This window comes from Cariama cristata, unplaced genomic scaffold, assembly GCF_000690535.1.
Source record: "Cariama cristata isolate BGI_N322 unplaced genomic scaffold, ASM69053v1 scaffold3780, whole genome shotgun sequence".
In the NCBI taxonomy this organism is placed as follows: Eukaryota; Metazoa; Chordata; class Aves; order Cariamiformes; family Cariamidae; genus Cariama; species Cariama cristata.
Genome location: NW_009596207.1, coordinates 1,911 through 24,580, shown reverse-complemented (window position 1 = coordinate 24,580; position 22,670 = coordinate 1,911). Strand labels below are relative to the sequence as shown.

General features: G+C 39.9%; 1 protein-coding gene across 1 annotated transcript in view; it reads right to left on the bottom strand.

The window, feature by feature from the left end:
• The window catches only part of NAV3 (neuron navigator 3), a gene marked incomplete at its 3' end in the record, with an annotated part of 114,445 nt that extends 92,118 nt beyond the window's left edge, over nucleotides 1–22,327 (bottom strand). The window contains 4 exon segments of the mRNA XM_009704972.1: nucleotides 3,605–3,724; nucleotides 7,163–7,546; nucleotides 7,960–8,068; nucleotides 22,208–22,327. Coding sequence (XP_009703274.1) covers nucleotides 3,605–3,724; nucleotides 7,163–7,546; nucleotides 7,960–8,068; nucleotides 22,208–22,259 — 665 coding nt within the window.
• Between the last annotated feature and the right edge of the window lie 343 nt (nucleotides 22,328–22,670).

The following is a 22,670-nucleotide window of genomic DNA, read 5'->3' as shown; positions in this document are numbered from 1 at the left end:
CTTTCCCTAGAACAAGCAAATACCCTGTATCCCTTTCTACACCAATGTGCTTTCCAGAGCAGTATGCGAGCAGTATTTAAGCCTTGGCTTACATTGCATTCACGAATTTAACTTTTTAATGAAGTTGTTCAAAGAGCAATTCAATAGAATTATTTGGATGAGCTCTCTCAGGCTAGGTTTCCACATGGAGATCCTTCAATCCTTTGTTTTTTGGCAAGAAGTGGAGATGTAGGTGCTATCTGAAACCAATTTAGAGTGGAATCAAACTGGGGACATGACTGCCTTTTTACAACAGTTCCGTGCCCTTAATTTCAGTGAATTATTCCTGATTTATACATGAAATGAGAATCAGTCTGAAAATATACATTTGCCAGAAATGGCAGTACCCTTAGAGATATCATCAGCCCAACTATCTGAATGATACTGTACTGCCAGCTCACAAAAAGAAAAAAAATTAAAATATAAGCAGAATCTGTAATTTAGGTTGTCAGAGAAAACTCAAGTTCAGTTCTGATGAAGAGCATGGGGTTGCTGTCAGCAAAAGTTGCTGGCTGTAGTGATGGACAGATTACTGAAACTTCTCTCCTGCTTGCTAATGTAAATCAGATATTTGCAGCATATAATTTATTTTCTGCCTGCACAGAGATGGCATCAGAGTTCTTTACAACAGAAAGGCCAGGAAAAATCATGCCAATTTGAAAAAGGTTTATACTAATGATACCATAGAGAAAATACATATGTCCTTCATGTATCTACAGGGATAACAGAGAGGAGAATAATCCTCTTTCATGGAAGTTCCTTATATCAGTGGCAAGGCACACCCTGAAGCCCTGACACAAACCCTATTATTTTTATTTCAGAGTAGAAAAAATAGATCTAAAATGCTCTGTGAGATAAGATGAAATCTCAGGTACCCACGCTGTTGTGAAGGACCCAAACCTATCCTGCCAAACAAAGTGAGAGTCTCAGTATTGTTTTTTCCACCTGATTTCATATATAGGTGACATACAGTGTTGAACGTCAGCATACACAATTTTGAGTGTGTGTTCGACCCAATACAGGTGTTTTGTGACCTGTTTTGGCAAGTACATGTTTTGTTATCATCCGAACTCATAAAAATATTTAATTTTTTCCACTTCCTAAACACCTTTTGCTGTTTCAAGGAAGAGAATACACTTATACACACACACACAAAATCTATGTCAACAAAGCACAATTAAGGCTGTAAAAATCAAGCATTGAAAGGTCAGGAAATGCCAGAATTGTCTGAACATCCATAACTTAAATCCCTGACGTCTGTGCATTATGATGAAGTTTTTAATTACATGATAGCATACAGTATGCTCCATGACACTCTGTTTAGAGGATCCAGAAGAGTAAAGGAGTCCAGCTTTTGTTCTTTATGTAAGGGAAAGCAGTCGTTACAAAGTAAATCCTACCTCACATCTGTAGGCTTTAAGCTCAAAAATAACCTTGGAGCTTGCTCTTGCAGTTTGCTAGTGTCAAGACCAGTTTGCAAATGCACAGTGAAGATGGAATATATTGTGATTTTAGTTGTTGAGATCAAATAAATCTTTCCTGAATACACATGAATTGCATTTTTTTAAAAGCCTTGTATCTTGCATAAAATCGGTCAGCCTTTCACTCAAGACCCAAAATTATCTCCTGACAAATTTGAAGTCACTGCTCCACAACCTGACAAGCGATAGACTCGGAGATGAAAGACTTGGAAACAGTAGAGTAGTTTTTAGCACAACATTTTTAGCCAGTCTGACAAATTTGTATAAACAAACCAAAACAGATTTATGTACTGGGAAATGCTGGACAATCTCATTAATCAAGAAATGGTGATAGCCTCCCTGTGGTTTCACATGCAAAACATGTATATACCTGCACACTATTATGGAACAAATTAACACATACATTACTAAATATCACTTCAAAGCAAAACAAACACAAAGTGTTTGAGTGGCATCTAGAGTTTGAGGAATACTAAGAAAAATTTTTAAAATCTCTTAATTTGGACCTCTTTTTGTTTTGTTTTGTTTTGTTTTTTTCAGTGAAAAAGTGCGTGGTTTGAAACATGGGTGTGAATATTGCATGGTGGGAAGAGCTCTAATAACTTCACTCCCAGGTGAAAAAAAGATACAGAGACATAGAAAAACGTGGGCGCTAGTGCCATTCTCTGTCTTTAATTACAGGACTCCCAGCCTCTAAATTTTCCACCCTCTCTCCCACTTCCAGCTTAAGGTTCTTGTTCTCACATACAGAGCTGCACAAAAGTCCCTCCTGCCCACATCGCATTTCTCATTTTCTCCTTCTGTCACTGCCTGAGTTCTATCCAAATTATTTTCTTAAACGCCTACTGTACACTTTCTCTGGTCTTTGCACCACGTCAATACTTGTGTTCCAAAGAACTGAGCCGTGTTCATTTGAATTGCTATCTAAAATAGGCTTTTCTGCAAGGTCAACGAATGCTAGTATGTCAGCTAAAGCAACCTTGTATTTTAAGTAACTGGTTCTCTAGATGAAAATTACCTTATTTATCCTGATGCATTACATGCACTGTTTGACTAATACAGACTATCCCTGATTTGTGTCACAGGCATATTTTCACCAGAAAACCATGAAAAGTAAAAATTATATCATACCTAGGTTAATATCCTAGAATTTCTTCAACTAATTTGCTGGGTTTGTAAAACCAGAGCCACTATGTGAATCTTTTCTCTGTTCCTGATCAAATAATTTTTTTTTCCTTATAAGAAACTTAATTTTAAAAAGATGGGACTGAAATCAACTCCCTAAAATTGAGGACTGCCAAATTTCACAGCTGCTCCTTATCTCTATAATGGTCTGACCAAAACCTCAGAGCTGACAGCTTTAAGTTCTGCAAAAGTTGGATTATGAATTTTTATTTCTCAGACATGGATACAAGCCACCAATATGAATTTACTTTAAGCTCAAGGAAAAGAAACAGAAAACTCTCGCCTAATCTGCAGAAGTACTAGTGGGAGCATGTTTTTATGCTCACACCCATATATACATGTATAAGGGCTGGATAGTGTTGTTTCTTTTTTCACGCTGCATAGACAATGGGGTATAACCCCAATTCTCACTTCCCACTGCTCACGGGTACTGCCTCCGTCTGACACCCACAGAGGGCAAAATGGGTGGAGAAGACCAGGATTCTGGTTCCAGACAACACTAAATGCATGTTCTGACTCATATCATCAGGCACACACAAGCTCACTGCTGACTACAGACCCTGCATACTCTTCCTATGCCTATCAATTGACAAAACACTCGTAAAAATCACATCCTGTTTCAGAGAGTCAAGATTGCAAGTAAGGTCTGGGGTTCTTAATATTTTCTCTTATATCTTCAACAATAAATTCTTCCTAAGTCCCCTTTCCATGTGAGAAATTTGCCTTTTCCCCATTCATTGTGGTATTTGGCGTATTGCGTGCTCAGAAATGTAGCAGCCTCAGAAGTTTGCTTTGTTTTGCTATTGCTTATGAACTAAATGGTGATATATTAGCAGGTATGAAGGATGAAAGGTATTTGTAAAGCTCAGACAGCTTTTTACTTAGCAAAGCACTGTTACCTGTCTGCATCCACAGTCACGTCATGAACCCCTCTCTGAATGACGTCTCGAGAGGCAGCTAGGTCTGGTATTCGGTTCAGACTTCTGGTATATAGGTTGAGTCCCCCATCTGTCATGTACCTGAAAATAAATGTGTGGTCAATCAGTGGGAAATGCAGCCATCTGGCAACCGTGTTTCACTCTAAAGTTAATGGACTGTGGAATTCAAAGGTTTAAGGTATGAGCTGTCCTATTAGATGGTAGGCTCATACTAAATATTCTCACTTTGTGTGCCCAGTGCAGGGAGACGAGATATATGCCTGTTTTCTAGGACCATTTGCCTTTTTCTGTGATGGCTTACAGGCCAATCTGTTTTACTAAAATATATTTAGACTGAAGCCCTCTATCTTCAAAAATTTTAAGTACATTTTAAGTACTGCAGTTTTGTCAAAGAATAGCACCAGATGCAAGAAGCATAACTCCAGTTAAAAAAGAAAAAAAAAAAAGGAGAAAAATCAGTAGCATCTATCTAAATGGGAACAGAAATTGAGAACCCAAATCTGTAGTCCCTGCTGGGATGCAGTTATTCAGATGTGAAAGAGATATCCGCTGAAGCCCTTACAATGACATTTCAGAATATGTTTCTCTCTGTGTTCCTTTTGCTTGATTCCCACCACTTCACATTATAATGAATGACTAATGAACTGCACAGTGAGTGTAGTACTGCTTACTCACTAGAGAACCATTAAAAGTTTCTGAATTTCAAGCAGCAGCAATAATTTCTGGAATGCCTACCTACAGTTCAGTTATTTCTATGAGAGGTCTTGGTGCTTATTACTGAGCAGTACCACAAGCCTGTCCTACTCTCAAGACCTGTCCATTATTTTCTCAAAGGACCTTTCATTAAATTATCTTCCCTCTTAGGCTCTTGTTTTTTCCTCTTGCAGTTTTTGGTAACTTTAGCACAGCAACCTAGTACAGAGTTCACACAAATCTACTTGTGAAGGACTGTGCATGTGTATGGCACTTAACATAGAGGTATATGTATATAGAAAAAAAATTGGCATAACTCAAAGAGCATACTCAAAGTAAAATCACAGGCCTACTGAAATAAGTACAGCCCCAATGCTAGGATGATGGCTAAAACGATCTATTGGAGTTCACTCCCAATTCAAATAATCTTTAACACAAGTTCTCCTTGAGCCACAAAACAGTGTCACTCAAACCCATCTTTCAGTCGAAGCATGTGTCCAAGTACACAAACATTTAACTTTAATTACTCTACACGGAATCCCAGGCACAAGCCAAGGCACACACACACCGCTGGTGCTCCAGATGTTCTGTTGGCCCTCTCTCTGCGATTCCTCCTGGGAGCTGATCTAATCGAAACCAACTGTCCCAGAGACCTCGGGGCTGATACCGCAGCCTGGGAGCACCAGTCTCCACCCCCACGGTTCGGGGTGGGTGAACTGGTGCAGATTTGGGGAGCAAAGCTGCGGTAGTGTAGCCCTGTGTAACAGCTACAGTTTGCAACAGCATCGTGTCCTGGGTGGTGATTTGGTTGAAGGCAACTTCAAGCGCATTAAAACACAAAGGGTTGGTTGGTTTGTTTTTAACTAAACTCTGAGGTTTTTTACACGCTGGCAAGATTTGGCCTGCAGTTCAGCAAGGGATTTCTGAAACCTCGGTATCTGGGGTATGCAGAAGGTAGCTTCATGTTTGTTTTCAAAGGTAAATTAACAGTCACACTTAGACACTAGATTTATCCTTTTATTAAAGAAAAAATTTAGACTTTTTGACAAATTATTTAGCTAGAGGTGAACTATACAGTAGGTTCCAAGACTCTGGAATTGCATACTAAATTTAGCTCTGGTTTAAATGCAATCTAGACTATACGGATTTTTTTCCTGTGTAAGGCCTGAATGGAGAGACTTAACGAGTGCAACAGGCCTTCCTCACACTAATTTCTAATTACTGCTGCATTCCTGTCCCCCAGTGTTTAAAGTAATTAAACTGATACTGGAAGAGGCATAAAGGAGATAAGACTTTACATGCCTCAGTGAATCCTGAAATTTCAGAGCTTATTAACTTGTTTTTAACATTTACCGCACCTAAAAATGTTAACTGAGCACATTGCAACTTACTGTCTATTGAGTCATCCGTATTACAGATGCAAAGAAAAGTCACACAAGATTACTGTATTCATCCTCTAATGCGATAAGCTAATTAATACAACTCATCAGGCACTGCAAAGGATTCCCCTATCTTTTTTTTTTTAAATAAATCCATCCATCCGTCAAAGGCAGCATTTATATTTCCTTTATGATAAAAGATCTTCAGACATTAAAGTATTACATTTTCCATATGCCTTTTGTCTGTTCTAGCACACATGAATATGGCATCCTACTTGACAGGCACTAATGCTATGCTGTGGACAACCTTGTCAGCAGTGCTCCATTCACAGATAGCTGAGACAGGGCACCAGGGAGATACAGGAATATGCTTTCTTTATAGTTATGCTTTTTCTAGAGATCTATCTTTGGACGGTGCTTGAGGTGAGACACTAGTCTAGAGAGAGCTTTGATCACAGACTTACATTTGCCTGTAGGAATGGATCATATCCAATTTCATCAGCCGCCATTCTCTAATCATAGCTGTACTTCGAACTTAAAGATTAGGTTGACAGCAAGAGTCCTAAATTTATACAGAGTGAAGCGGTGTGGTGTGACATGGCCATGTACTCTATGGGACTTCTATTCAACCCAGTCTTACTTCAGCCACCAAGCAGCCTTGAGATGCCAACAACAGCACTGAATAGCAATTTAAGTATGAGTAAAACCATAATGTGGCTTTTTTTTTTAAAAATGATGCTTTAGGAGTTCTAACACACATAGGAGTGAAGTGACTTACATTCCAAGATTGCTACAAGAATTACTAAATAGTAATTTGAAACACAGGGAATGCAGTACCCTAAAGTCATCCAACTGATTAAGCAAACAAAAATAAAAATAATTTTAATTCTTCCTCATGGATATGCCAGGAGAGCATTCTTTTATGACCTATTCTTTTATGAAAAGATATTCCTACAGCTCAGATGATGTGTACAGCTGAAAAATTGCAATAAAGTCCTATGACACAGATTATGCTAGACAGTATCTGAAGTGGAAACAGAGAAATCAGTGCTGTCAGCAAATGCTTTTCATCAGCTGCATCCAATACCATGTCTACCACCTCAAATAAAAATACTGAAAGAACACCCATCGCAGGGCAAGCAATGCAAAATGATGGTTTAGCAGATAACTAAGAAATTCCAGTAAGTAATAAGAAGTGCCTGTGCTGTTACGAAAGTGCACAGCAAGTCATCTTGATGTTAAAGGAGAAGAACTGAATTTGAAGGCAGCTGAGAACATCACTGGCAGCTTAGGGGTTGATTTTTGTTTTGGTTTGGTTTTTTTGATATGTATATTTTTATGTTGCAACCATAATGCAACTTTCACTTGTGTGCCAGAATTTATTAGAAAAATCCTATTAAACCTGCTGATCATGCATTAGTTTAAATGGGGAAAAAGTCCTACTTACCCACTGTTGATGTCATCAGTTCTGAGGCTTTTCCCAAGAATGTCCCCATCACTCATGTAGCCACCAACGTCAACTTCAGAGGACATGTCCAAATCACCACTTCCCTTCTCACTCATGTCGATCTGTGAGATATTTCCAAGGCGAGAAACAGCTGCTCGGCGAAGCGGAGTGGTGTACATGAATCGAGAAGGGTCTGTGTGCATGAAGCGACTCGTGCTGCTGCGAGGATAACCAGCGCCCAAGGACGGGGCATCTCCTGCCTGCAGCCGAGGACTGGCCTGCCCTAGCCTCCAAGTCACTGGGGTGGACCGGCTTGTCAAGCTTGGTATGCTTCTCCCGTTCACCTCAGTTGTCACAGTGCTGTCAAAAGTTGTCTCCAATGTGCTGCCAAACAAAATGGAGAAGTCAGTGAACTGTCTCTGTTCCTGAGAAAAGAGGAAAAGTAAGGGCTGGAAGAATGTATATTTTTTTAAGAGGTTCTGTGTGTGTGTGTGTGTTTCTCCATGTGCACACCTGTGCTTGTGAATAGAATAACTTCTACTTATAAAATATCCTAAAATAAATTTTATAACCTTCTAAGTAGGTGTATGTGAAAAGATAACCGTCTTTGAGAATGACTGTATAAGACACTTTGACAGTAAAGTATATTAAATTCACATTTAAGTTGTTGAGGCAGTCTAGCAAACGGTATGGTTAGCATTGTAGTTAATTTTCCCTTGCAAGTCCCTAATTCATTCAGCAAGTAGTAATACTCTCCTACGGTCCAAATTTTAGTAGTCTACACAAAACCAGTATACCTGTGGCTTATCTGGGTCCCTCTAAGGCTGGACATAGTTTCTTCCAAATTTTGTCTCAGGTCTGCTATGTTCTTTACAGTTCTCATTCTTCTTGTTTCAGGGTCTTCCCCTGGAAGAAAACAGCAAAACCAGCACGAATTTTAATGTACACCAGTGTATAAGGTTGAATAAAGTGCACACATGTATACACAGCTGAGAATACACACATATTATTGTATATAGGCCTGTCCCTTTAATCTTTTAAAAAATAAAACCTCATCCTTTCAGTAATAAAACACACATACGCTTATAAATAACATGTGGTATGTAAAAAACCCACTGAAAAGAGTCCTGGTGAAGTATCCCTGTAAGGGCCTAAATCTATTAATGCAACTCAGATTTACAGTGTTGGGATTTTTATCCTCTGTAATCAAGGCATGATGCAGCCCCAGACCACTTGATACATTACACAGCCCCTTTTTCCTCCTTGACATTTTACATGACTTGGTAGGAAACAAAGCCACAGTAAATCTGTGTCTGGAAAGAATTGGGATGACTGTTACAACAACTCTTCAGTATGCACTTAACATCCAGGCTATTTCAAAGTACTCTTTAAGTCAGGCACTTAACAAAGCATCTTTCCTGAACTGTAATGGTTTCCTGAAGGGGGAGATTACTCTTCACACGGGATAAAAAAAAAATTCTTCTTGGGATAAAAATCTGAACACTCTAAGCACTTGCATCATTTATACAATTATGGATTTTAACAGCCTTCAGGGATCCATTGTGAAAAGCTAGTCTGGTATCTTGAATAGTGAAGCCCACAGAACTTCACCTGGAACATCCTGAATAATGTTTACTTCCAATGATTAAAAAAAAAAAATATATATATTGAAGGAAAAAAGTTATATATTGTGTGTTACAAAAGGAAAACATAACATGCCTCAAAGTAACCTCCAAAAGTCATATATGAAGAAATAAAAATGCATATTTTCTAGCATATTCATATATCAAGGAATTTTAGTTCATTTTTCTTTTGGAGAATAAGAGAATTCCAAAAGAAAATTTGTGACAAAAATCACTGATTTGTTCAAGGCTAGTGTTCTGCTTCTGGCTGTGTCCTGCGTCTGTTTCTTGAAAGAAGGTTGTCAAGAATTATTATAGTCAACATTATTATAGTCATGTGTACAATGCTGAATGTGAAGTGCAAATAGTTTCTTTTTGACTCTATCAATGATAAATTTAATGTCACACCTCACTTTGTTAAGTTAATTTTACTCCTCATTCTGGAAATGTTATCATCAAGAATGATATTGTGCAACCACTAAAATTATCTCTAAAATTTAATTCTAGATTTCAGCACCCTCATCCAGAACAAGTTTTAATCTAATTTTGGAATCCTCATGACATCAAGAAGCTGTTTCATCTTTGAATACATCTATCAGGAGATAGTCTGGTGAATTTAAACTCAACATCATACAAAAATCAAGATCAGAAATGCAAGCAGAGGCAAAATACCATATAGCACTATGATATTTCACATTTGTAAAATGTAAAATACGCATGCAGATACACATCTTCAAGTTGCTGTATTTCTCATTCTGCTGCCACCTTTCCTCCTCCCAGGTTTGTGTGTGAGTTTATACAAGATATAAATTCAACAATAGTGATATCTCTGAGGAAAAGCATGATGTGCCATCTAAGTGAAAAAACAGGTAGGAGATGTTTGGGAAGGAGGGAAAAGAAAAAAAAAAGTGGGAAAAGGGAAGGAGAAAGTCTTAATGTAGAGTTTGCAAGAAAAGTTGCATAGGACAGAGAACTTGGAAATATCCAACAAGGGGCCAGAAGCAATGAAAATTTTATATTTAACAAAGAATTCTGGAAGAGTAAAGCAAAAAAAAAAAAAAAAAAAAAGTCCTACAGGAAAGAGTTCTGGTAAAGTAAAAAGACCTCTACACAACATCTGTTTGAAGGCATGGGAAAAAAGTTGACTTGCGGCAGAACTACAAGTATGGGTTTAACATCGGTTTACAAAAAGCATTGGGTTAACATATACAGCGACATTTATTTCAGATATAAGGGAGAATCTACGGAAGCAAACTATATTTGAACAATGGTTCACTTAAGCTCCTTAATTTTGTGTTTTGACTAAAGGATGAAGCCTTTAAGCTCATCAACAAACTGAATTGCTGCTGCACCCTCTTCTGCAGTTCAAGTCCTATCACCCAAACACTCTGCAGGCAGTTAAGAATAATCCCAACTCCTGACAATAAACAGAAATAAATTATTCCATATTCTCTTTATTTCTTCCCTGATAGGCAAATGACGCATGGTACTAGCCAATGTACCCTGCAGTTGTGGCTCAACATCAAACTAGCTTTCACAGCAATGCCAGTTTGAGGTTTCCCCATCTACTCTGCCCCAGCTGTGTCTTCTGTCCTCTTTTCTGCAGCCAAACAGTCCTTCAGGAACTGCCACTTGCTTGTTTGTTTTATCATTCCAAATAAATTCTTCAGTGGTTTAATGATTCAACAGTCCATAAACCTCTGGGTCAGCACCATGGAACTGACAGTGGTGTCAACACCCGGACAAGGGTGGAGACAAGAAGTGGGGCTACAGGTCCAGCACTGCTGCCAAAGCCATCTTCTCAAGCCACACCACGACGGCATGTCCATTCACAAAATCTTGCCCTGTAAAATAAACTACTTGTGTGCATTTTTACATGTATTACCTTACAGGAGGCAAATGTTCACGCTCAGATTGAAATTACCACAACTACTCCTGTTGTTTGAAGCTAGACGTGTTCAACCAAGCAGCTTGCTGATCAATGTACCCATGGATCCCATGTACTGTTTGCAGAGGTTTTTGCACCATCGTGGAGATTCCCATGAGGCAAAAGGGCTCGTGCCAGGGCTGAGCTGGAGACCATTAAGTCCTGTTAGACTGAACCTGCTGTTGAAAGCCCAGAGAGTTCCCATGCAGACTGTCCATGCCTGCCTCCTGGCAGGTGCCTGCGGTGCACTCAGTTCCTCGCTGTCGCTGCCCTTTGCTTTCCCCCCTCCGCCAAATGCACTCAAATTCACTTCCAGGAGCACATCATATTCCTGCCAGAATACCTATATGGGGGAGACCCAGGACCTGTTTGTTATCTGCCCTGCCTCAAAACCAAAGGTGAAACTTGTTGATCTAAGACAATTAGCTGTTATACACAGAAAGACAAATTCCAGGGTATAAGTAAGCAGAATTAAACGCAAAGCAATACTTTACCTTTATATTTATTTGAGGAACGGTATATAACTCATATTTGCAGTGACTTTGCCCTTTCCTTCCCTGTTTATCCTTGTCAGTTGTCCTTTGCTATACATTAACACTGCAGATTCTTGCAGCAAAAATGACAGCAACTGTCTTTTTTAATATATATTGTACAGTAAATAGCATAACAAAGCCTGAAGGTATAATTGCAATACAAAAATAAAGTACATGTATACAGCAAACTGCCAAAATATGTTTTCACAGAGAAGAATGTTTCGCTTTCAGACAAACTGTGCTGTAACAGTGGTGTTATTCTATCCTGGAAAGGTGAAAAGTTTGAGGTCTAATCTCTTTTGATCTCTCAGTGACACAAAGTGTAATTTCAAAACCTTTCCACCAGTTTTTTCTAAAAAAGATACAACTGGAGTTTTATGATCTTAAAATACTACTACATAATACTACATACAAAATCCTCCTAACTGTAACTATTAAGTGTTTTAAAAAGAATTGTTCTTTTTTCTTTCCATCCTTCTCTTAAGGCCATATTAATGGACTCACGTTGTACCACGGATGAACAAGACAAAGTATAAGCAGTCGAACACCATGACTGAGAAGTTTTCTGCACTCAGTGCAACATCCTCAGACCTAACTTGCATCGGTCATTACCTACAGTTTCAGGACAGCACTGTGCCTCCCCATCTACATCAAGCTGCCTTCTGTACAGAGGACCATAGGGATGGTGAATATGTGTTTTTTTCTGAAAGACAGCTACACACCATGCTTGCTAGAAGAGACACTACGGTGCTAATTGCAGCAGGATTGGGACACAGTGTATGAGTTCAAAGGGAGCCCAGACTACTCCAGACACCTTGTTGCTTATTACTATGGCCCACTGCCATCATAGGGTCTATCCATATTTGCATGACCTAGCATATCAGAAATGCTCCCTGACTTGCTATCTCAAGTGATTCTGGTTTGTATGCTGAAGAAAAGCCATTCTATTTCATACATGGAGAGACCTGGTTAAGACAGACTAAAACCAGGTTACCCTGAAACTTTCTGTCAAAAGTCTGATACAACTATTTTACTGACCCCATGAAATATAATCTGTTCAAATCACTTACAGCTTCATCATTTATGTTAAACATGAATATTCCAAAAGATTGTTCTCAAATTCTTGCCTATAAACAGTGAACCATTACAGGTTCCTTCAATAAATTTCCAGAGAACACATTCATTTCCTCCACTGTGTAAGATACGTACACAGGAAATCAAAATAAACATTTTACATAAATCACTAAATACCTAGATTAAAAATTTACATTCACATTTCTAAAGCTCATCCATAACTGCATGTTTAATAATACTGTTCGTAATCATTTCAGTACTTCCACACATATAATTACAGCCTGAAGCAGATAAATGGGAGAAGAATAATTCCATTATTTGTCTGATTCTCATAAAATGATTTAAATAACAAGCAGCTCTCCAGAGAATTTTCCACTCTTAGATATTAAGTCCATTCAGAAAGGGGAGTACCAGTTTTACTCTGCAGGTGGGGAAACTGAGGCTCACAAGAGGACAGGGATATGCTCGGTGACACGCAGCTGAAGAGGAGCAGGGGCAGCTTCCTTTGCTAACCAGCCTCTAATCTCCAGGAGAAGCCTCTTGTAGCATACTGGTATAGTCTAGTAATAAAAGGTATGCAGAAAAAGAGAATACTTCTTTCTTTGCTATTTTGAGATGATAGCTTTTTACATTACATACGCAGCAAAAATTTTATTCTGAATGTTTAAACACAATCAGGGCTAACATATCCAGCAGCAAAGAAGCTCCAGGCTAGACCCATTCTGTATAACCTTGGAAAAGCACGCAGCCACTTCAACCATTTGACTGGCTGAAGAACAAAGCTTTGGAAATGAACCCTTTGAGCACTCTTATAAAGGGCTGAGAGATGAAAAGTAAAGCCAGTAACACAGAAGCCTTTTGAAGCACCTATGGCTGTGGACTTCATATGCTCACTGGCATGCACTGATATAACAAACTGGTTATTTAAACTAAACAGAAATCCTGGTACTCACAATTCCATGTATAGGGGTGAAATTATCAGTAGGGGGGAAGGGGGAAGCAATACTGGAGGGACAGTTTGTAGGTAGGCTGAGATATTTTCTATCTAAACCAAACCTTGGATTCAAGATTTCAATTTTAAATTCACGAGAACAAATGTCATTAAAATTAAATTATTTATGAGTAAACTAACAGCACGTAAATGTTTAATCTTATTTTTTTCAAACAGTTAAGCAAACTATGCTCACTTATTCACAGGCTGTTGCTGCCCATGCACCCATCAAAAGTGATTTAGACATTTGTCTTCATTTCATACAGTCTTTAGAGGTAAGAGTAAGCAAATAAGGAAGAAATAGCTAGACCCTATTTTTGCATACTACTGCAAACAAACCCAGTTCTGCCTCGTGAAATCACTGTCAAGACCAAAAATCTGCTCCATGCAGATAATGCGCTAACAACTTGGGTCTCCTCCTGCCCTTCTTGATGTCAAGTCAAAGTTAACTTACCTAAAATATCAGTATAAAGTGCCTGTTCTAGGTCCCCCAGCATTGTTATTATGACATCTTCATCCAGATGTGCGGTCCCTTCACGCAAGCAGCCTTCCTCCTCCTCCTCTGCCCAGTTCCTGCTGGGGAAACGGGACGTGCAGGATGTATTTTCATCATCTGATTTTCCCCTCTCCTCATTGTCAATCTCAAAGCCTTCACCTGTACACCGGTCTCCCGACCTCCTGGATGTCCTGCTTCCAGCAGGTGATATCGCCTGAAACGCGTGGGGTGCGGCGAGGCTGGAGTGGCAGAGAGAGTGCACCGACTGCGAGAGTGCCTTGGAAAGGGAGCCTCTGCTCCCAGCTTCTGCCTCCCGCTGATGGTAACTCTGGCTGGACTTGGAGGCGTTTCCAAACCAGTTCTCCCTGTATGAGTATCGCCTCTTCTCCCCTTCGCTGATGAGCGTGAGATTGGTTAGGGACTTCTGCTTCTGAAGACGAACACACCCTCTTCTAACCTCCTTGCCTTTAAACACTGACAGTTCAGCAGATCGCTGCATCTTTCCGGCTGGGGCTTCACCTCAGTTAGATTTCATATTTCTGAGATGGATAGCAATTCAATTCTCCCGAAAGGTCTAGGAGGTGGTCCCTCCAGCATCGCAGGCTGCACATCCCAGGTAGCACATACTTGCACTCGCGATAAAAAGCATAGCTCAAACATGCAGTGTATGTGCTGTAAATGACTAGGCAGGCACAGTCATTTTCTTTAAAATTACGCTGCTATCTCTGCTAAGCCACTTCTCTCCCGTCACATTAATCTGCAGTACTTACAGTCATTTTCACTTAGATTTCTCTCAAGCAGAAGAGAGTTGATCAAACACTCTGCTCCAGCACAGAAGTAATCCCAAAAGCCAACTGTGTTTTCCCCTCTCCATCCAATCACCAGTCTCATCGGAGCGGTGGGCCTGCATCTCTGTCTACAGCTGCTGCCTTCTGAAATCCAAAGTAGGCACAAGTGCTGTCTCAGGCTTTCCCCCCCCTCTCACCAGATCATGACTGATCCCAGTGCACGGCTCTTCACTTTAGATGGGCTGACACAGAACTGCAAGTACAGCCTCCACGTCAGAGCTCAATAAAGAGCCAAAATTAACCACTGAAGCAAAGCTCCGCACAAGCCTCCTTACATTTTAGTATTCAACCTGCATTCCCAGATATATGACTCTTCTCTGCTACTGCAGTGAATGCTGCTGGCTGCCATGGCAGCAAACATCCTGGTGAATTAAACCGGAGACACAGAAGCCTCTGCCCAGTTTACAGTGCCACAGGTTTCAAGACACAGCTTCACCTGAATGGGATGCTACAGTAACAGACCTAGCTCACGGTAAATTCCTATTTTTCTCCCCAAAAGGTAAGGATGACAAACTATTTCTTCCATATCACTGCTACTCCCTGTGCAGAAAGCTAAAAGCAGATTTGTAAATGGACCTTCAGTCTTGCAATTTCTGCTCTAAATAAAAAAAATATAATTTAAGATCATAAAGAAGCTTAAAAAAGGAACACAATAGTACCTACCCAGTAAGGTGATTTATAAAAGGAAATATTTCTTTTCTTTCTCCTTAAAATACACCTTGTTTGCAGTTCTGTCAGATTCAGAGTCTAGTATGGAATTAAAAAGCTCTAATAAAATCATTGTTTCACAATCTTCTGAAGAAAACCTATTAATGGAATAGTAATTTTTTTATAAAGCAACTCAGCGTCACGTCTGAACTAAGCTCACTAGCTCTAAACGTTGTTTTTAAACACATTGTCAAGAAAGAAAGAAAACTTATGTTTAAATGTATACCTTTTCTCACAGAGAAAAAGATAATTGTCCCAGAAACAGACAGATGAACAAAGAACTAGCTGCATCTCATTCTAATTTTTTAGATGCAAACTTTTTATCTAGGGGCGATTAATTTCATTAAACATTATGTAGAAATCTACAAATATGAAAATTGCTGTATAACAATATACTGCTTTTGTCAGTGTGACAATACACCCATCTCAAATCCCTACCTGAGAAACCCTGACAGGGAAGTAACCTTTAAAAATGCCACCCTAAGAATTACAGACTGTTTGCAGTTCTCCTGTATGAATAAACAGATGTTAACAGAAGCCTCAGCGTACATCTTGCTTTTCACTGGCTCAGCGTACAGTGTTTGAAGATATATAAGGAAAAAAACACATAGGTGAACCTTCTCGGTAATTTTCAAGGAAGGGTAAAAAATTTCCTAGGTAACCCTCATAAACACAGAACTAATCTAGAAAAAAAATTCAGTAGTCTTAAGCAATGATGCTTTTCCATATTAAATCACTGACACATTCCTAGAAAGACAGGGTCCACAACAAGAAGAGATACCACTCCTCACACCACCTAGCCCACCAAGTCAGAGGAGGCAAGAAGAGTGCTTTGTCAGCCCGAGTACAAAATCATCCCCAGTATTAAATGCCTGCCACTTCCTCAACATGGAAACAAAAGGTAAGACTTTGGTGTTGACTCCCAGGGTCTGCCAGTTGCAGTGGTATATGTGCCCCTCAAAGGTTTTTATGAACATGGTGCAGCCGAGCCCTGGGCGCGGACGCGGACATGGTCCCGGCTGAGGGAGCAGAGCTCCAGCACCGGTACGCGCTGCGGGGGCCAGGCGGCTGTAACGGCTTGTTCAGCACTGCCGAGAAGGTGTTGAGGTCCTTAGAAAGGCTTCGCGGGGCTCTGTTTCCAACAGGGAATTTGCAAAATGAAGGACAATCTCTCTCTTTCCCACTCAATGGTTTTAAAGCCTCAACTTATACTCAAATTGGTACAGTATTGTCAGTTGCTATGTTTCAAATTGATAGGAAGGACAATGATTTGGCCCTGCACGACACTGCAGTGGGATCAAGGGAACAGGGTCTTTTCCCACCATAAACAGCAAGGCTGAATCTCTCCCTGATACTCCAAATAAATGAATGGTAACCTCCTCACTCGCCCTTTCACACCCAAAGAGCTACAGCCCATACCTTGTCTCCATGGTCAGCCAGAGGCAGGTATGGACCTACTCTGCCTCCACGCCAAGCTCAGGGTGTGCGTGCCTGGTCACGTGTAGCGGTCATCACTGCGGTGCTGTATCTGGTCCCCTTGTGCTAAGCATTGCTCCACTAAGGAGGCAATACACGATGCAGCCGCTCAGCTCTGAGCATGAATAGACCAGATACAAGACTGCTAGAACTGGCCAGGTATATTTAGTCCTCTTTCCAGCCGGGAGCAGAAGAACTTATGGCAGGGGATAGAAAGTCCTCACCCAATGAATCACACCAAACCTCATGTATGGTGTTGGCAACAGGTGCCACACCACTCCAGGCTGGAGGAGTCTCTGGTATGGGTGCAGCTGGGTCCTGGGCAAACCCGTGAGCCTCAAGTGTCTCTGCTGACCTGTTTCTACTCCCGCTTGAGCTATTCACTGCAGCCCAGCTCCAGCAGAACACGTTCTGAACCATCATCCAGGCACGGAATGACACCTGAACTGTGAGGGAGCCACGTGATGGTAGCTAGCAGCTCCAGCATCCGTCTGTCTCATTTCCTTTTCAACATACATTAAAAACACAATGAGTTAAATGCTGGGATATGGAGGTACTGAGGTTAACCACACAACCTTCGTTCTGCCTTCGTGTGTACAAACACTATACTACAGCCCTTAATTACAAGGGTATATGAAATTTTCTCCCACTAATCCCATTGCCTCACTTGGTAGGCAGGCCATGATGATTATCCTCAGATATAGCAGATACATATGTACATCTCAGACCAAGTGCCCAGCAGAAAGAACACTGAATTTATCCTTCTGCTTTATCACATCTCTCTGCAAGGTGTCGTTCAACAAAACATAAAATTGCAACGTGAAAAATTCTCAGGTTTATTCACTGAAAAATAATTTTGCAAAGCTCATCCCTCCATTTTAAAATGATGAAATATAACCACAAGCAAATACATCTTTCTAAATTAAGATGACAGTATAGGAGACCAGAGGAGAGCAAACGTCATGACAGAGCATTATTCCCCAACTACCTTGCAATCCAAATGTATTCCCCACCCAGCACGCAGGAATCTGTTTAAATTAAGAAGAGCAGAGGGAACTTCCCCAATCCATCACAGTCAGTGTAACATATTACCTTATTTTTACTGTCTCTTTCATAAAAGGAATTATAAAAATGATTTTAAGGACTAATAATCTAGGGACAAATTTTGCTGTCAGATAAGACTTTCTTTGAAGTCTCAGTGCATAGTTTGGAGCCTTACAAATGAATTATGCAATAGATCTGCAAAAATGCATAAGATTATGAATCTCTTCAGCTAAGCTTACTTGAAAAAAAATTGTAAACTATTTCTACAACTATGAACTATTTATTTCAGAGAGCAAAATATGAAGCACAATAAACATAAAAGCTTGAAAATTGAATGTTTTTATGCTAATCCTGCCATTGATATTGGCCTATAACTCTTAAAATGACTCTTGCATTTCTGCTTCATCCCTCAGATTTTTTATAATTAGTCAATATTTGTAAATTCATGAATAATTATTTAATCGAACACTTTGCATTAAGCTCTTTGAACATGTAAACACTTGTTAAAGCCAAACACTATCACTGATTCCATAAAATAATACTTTGTAGTTACTGACATGTGCGGTTTACAACAGATTATTAAATAATTAACTTACTGACATCCTTCTCCAATAAACTTGCAGCAGAGACTGATAAATGTCACAGCTACTACAAGTAGAAATACTGGGTAAGAAAGTCTGAACAACTTCTTCCTAGTCATACAATGAAAAACAAGAGCCAAACAGGATTACTTTATTAGCCTTTCTTTTCACTCTCATTTTAAAATCCTGTCTACAAAGCTATACTCCAGTTCTGCAGAAATATAGATACTGAGTAGTCTTGTTGACGCAGCTGGAACATAAAGCACACGCTAGAGTGTTCATACATGACTGCAGAACTGGTCCTTATTTAGGACTCCCAAATTTCTGTCTGGGATTTCCTGGACAGAAGACTACACATCTGTGTGCCACATGCGCAACGAGTCTACCGTTCGCAGGACACACCAAAAGTACCGCACAGGTGACCGGTGCCTACAAACGGGACTCGTTCAGCGTGCGTACAGGTATCACTGGCACCAGGCACGCAGAGGGGATCCAAGGTGTGCAGGAAGCCTACAACTACCGCACACGTGCTGTACTGCTGATCTGCATGTGCACCCTGGAAACATCTGGGACTGCTCTGGTTGAGCTGTGGAATACTTGGAGGGGAAAAAAAAAAAAAAGTAGGAAAAAAAGTCTGAAGCACTTCAGATCACATCTGGAACAAATTCCCAGCAGAGACGGAGGAACAGTGAAGAAACCCAGATTTACAGTAGCTCTACCAAGAGGCAGAACTGGCTTTAGGCGTTAGCCATGTGGGAAATTACCTAGGGCAGCAGATATATGGGGACAAGCTAAAAATAAAGAGGTTGTGCAGTTTACCAGGGCCACACTTCTGGGTCCATGCCTACACCAGTCTCACCATCACCATCGCCTTCCAGCACCATCCTCCTCTCATGGCTGTGCAAGTAAACCCAAGTGATCACTTGCAGAGTAGTGAGCAGGAAAGAAGTGGCTTGTGCCCTGACTTTTCCCCTTCCTAAAGCAAGGAAATTACCTTTGTTTTCGTATCCTGAATCACTCAACGAGAATGGTGCCTCGCCCACCACTCCTAAATATGTTTAAAATTATTTTTTCCACATCCAAGTTTTGCCTATATTTTGGAAAAGTCTTGAACCAGTCATGCTTACAGTTTCAGATTAATTGGCTGATTTTGCCCTGAAGTGGATTAGGAGCTCTGATATGATCTGCTTGGCTGGTTAAGGGAACAGTAATCTTCAGCCAAGACACAATAACAAACACGAGTGTGTAAATATTCTGAAAGTAGAGAAACAGTTTATACAATGATACAGGCTAAGATATTTTAGTCCTGAGCATGTTAGCCCCAGTTGTAAATGTCTGGCACTGTAAAAATAATAAAGACTAATAAAGCAGAAACACAATACAGGTGGACATCACTTTATGAACGCACTCCTACAAGCTGTTCAGTGGTTTCCACAGATGCTGAGTCCTTTGCACAATCCTTATTGATCCTTACTGCATACCAATATATTGCGCTAGTGTGTTTGGGTACCAAGTTGCAAAAGAAGCTTGAGATAACATAAAGATGATACCCACCCATAGCAGCAGTGGAAGATTTCAGGAAAAAGGTAGTATCAAAGTGAAAGAAACTCTGGATTACTCTCTTAATACCCTGAATACAAGTGACCAGAACAAGGAAATAACCCTTGCATATCTCCTTGCTGCCTACTTGATCATACCAGAATAAAGATGCTCCTAAGTAATAGAATTTAATTGTCCTTTCTCATGGCTAATCCATCATGGAATACTCCCCTGAACAGCCGTCACATGAGTTTTTTTTCCATGCAGGTTCACCAATGACAGAATCACCAATGACTTGGTGATAGTTCACCGAAGCAGACAATTATTTATTCAGCAAACAGCAAACCACTATTTATTCAGCAATTCAGGCCACATCTGGAGTACCGTGTCCAGTTCTGGGCTCCCCAGTTCAAAAAAGACAAGGAACTACTGGAGAAAGTCCAGCAGAGGACAACAAAGATGATGAGGGGACTGGAGCATCTCCCTTATGAGGAAAGGCTGAGGGAACTGGGTGATCTCCAGAGGGCCCTTCCCACCCTGACCACTCTGTGATTCTGTAAAATGTAGTACTTGATCCTTTCATTCTTTTTGCTGCTAATAGCCAATTATGGGTGACACACATCGGTTTTCCTCTGTATACAACAAACCATTGACCACATTTTCCCAGTGGTTCTGCTTTGCTGTCTGTTATGTCAGTCAACTGTTAATGACAGTCTGAATAATCAGACGAGAAACATCTCTGATGTCTAGTGCCTTTTATGCCATTTTCTTCTTATAGATGCTGTTCCATTTCTGTTCAGAACAGTAAAAGGCCAGGAGACGCGATATCCTGTTTGATCATTTCAGCAGGTACTAAACTGACATTTTTTTTTAGCATCTCTGTGGATAATTCCTTGAAGCATCTTTCGATTTGTGTAAGTGTTTCAATTATACTCTTTATACATGCAAGACCAATAAGTCTGATTTCCGGATTAATTAAAAATAATTTTTTGCTTTAATTTTAACAGGCATGCGTCACCTCCAGGGAATATTTCACTATGTTTCAGGGTGACATATTTATCACAAAAGCTGGCTGTGCAAATAAGAGATGTCAGACTCAGAAAACTTCCAAAGGGACTGCGACAAACCAGGACAAAACCTCAATTTCAGTATGAGTCAGCTAAATGCCAAGGCAGTCCCACAAAACTTGGGCATCTGATTTCCCTTCTGGTGGAGAGATAATTTTAGACTGATGTGTCAAATTAGTACTTTGAGTGAGTTATTTCCTGTGTAAGAAGAACCACATGGCTCATTATAAATCCCTTTGAATGTTAAAAATTTGGAGTAAAAGGGCAAAACTAGAGGTGAATCCGATGGGACAGGATTTCACCTTTTATTCTCATAAAAATGATAATAAGAGTAAGGATGCTAATAAAAAAACCAAACCAACAAAAAAATAAACCCCAAAACCCCAATAAAACAGCTTTGGTGAAGAGTGCCTTTGAAAGCACTCCCACACAACCCTGCAGTGCAATTCAGTCCTGATGAGCAAGTCAGCTGTGACACACTTAGCTTTTTGCATCCATAGGCAGAGTTATGGTCAGATCCTGGACTGATGTAAATCAGCATGACTCTGTTGACTTCAAAGGAATTATTCCAATATGATTAAAAAACCCCCCCTCACATTTGTAACCTAATGAGAACATTACTCCAGGTTTACAAGGAATTCCAGAACACAACCTTTAGCAGCCTAACTCCAGCAGCAGCTTAAAAGTCAGGTACACTAGTAAGGACTTGTCCATTTTCTGAATATATATTCATTTATAAAATCAAAATATATCTTACATAATTTATGTCTTAGTTCTGATGTTATGATTTAATTTGATGATCTTAAGTGCAACAGTATCAAATATTCTGAAGTCGACTTTCCACTGCTCCTCTTGGAACATTCAGTATGACTAAAAAATAATAATGACTTGAAACCCTAGCTTGTGAAAGCCCAGCTTCTGCAAAATGATGAAGAGGATATTTGAACAGAAAGAGCCAGTTCAGGCAAGAGAACTGTGAATCTGAAACACTAACTGTGCATGACCCAAATTTTCTGCATATTTAATACCACCCATGAATAAAGGTCAGAAGTATTATTTCAACCCATTGCAAAGCTCCTGGTAAGAAACAGATGTAAATAAAGAAGTTCACAGGCTTCTCCTGATTTATTGTTACTCACCAGATATCTCCTCTAGGCACTGTTTGGCAGTCTTACTGAATGACAAATCCATTTTAGTAGGACTGGTGCAGGAGTCAGCAGGTGGTAAAGAGGTACTGTCATTTTCTGAGAGTGTTCTGAAATCAAGCAAGAAGATTGATTATTATTATCTGTCATTCATGTATTAATGGAAACAAATGTTCCTTGCAGCTCCATCTAGAATCGTATCGCTACATGGTGAAAATACCATGAATGTCACATTCTTACTGTGTTAGTTTGACTCCGGCTACGCAAATTTGCAAGCAACGAGGAACTCTATCTCTCTCTCAGGAACAACTCAGAATTAATGCTGGGAAATTTGGACCCGTTTTGTTTCCTTGCTTTTTCTGTGCAAGTGTCAACCAGATATACACAGAATCCATTTAAATTGGTTAAGTCACATCCCTGCACATATAGAAGGGAAATGAAAACTTGTAATTGCTGA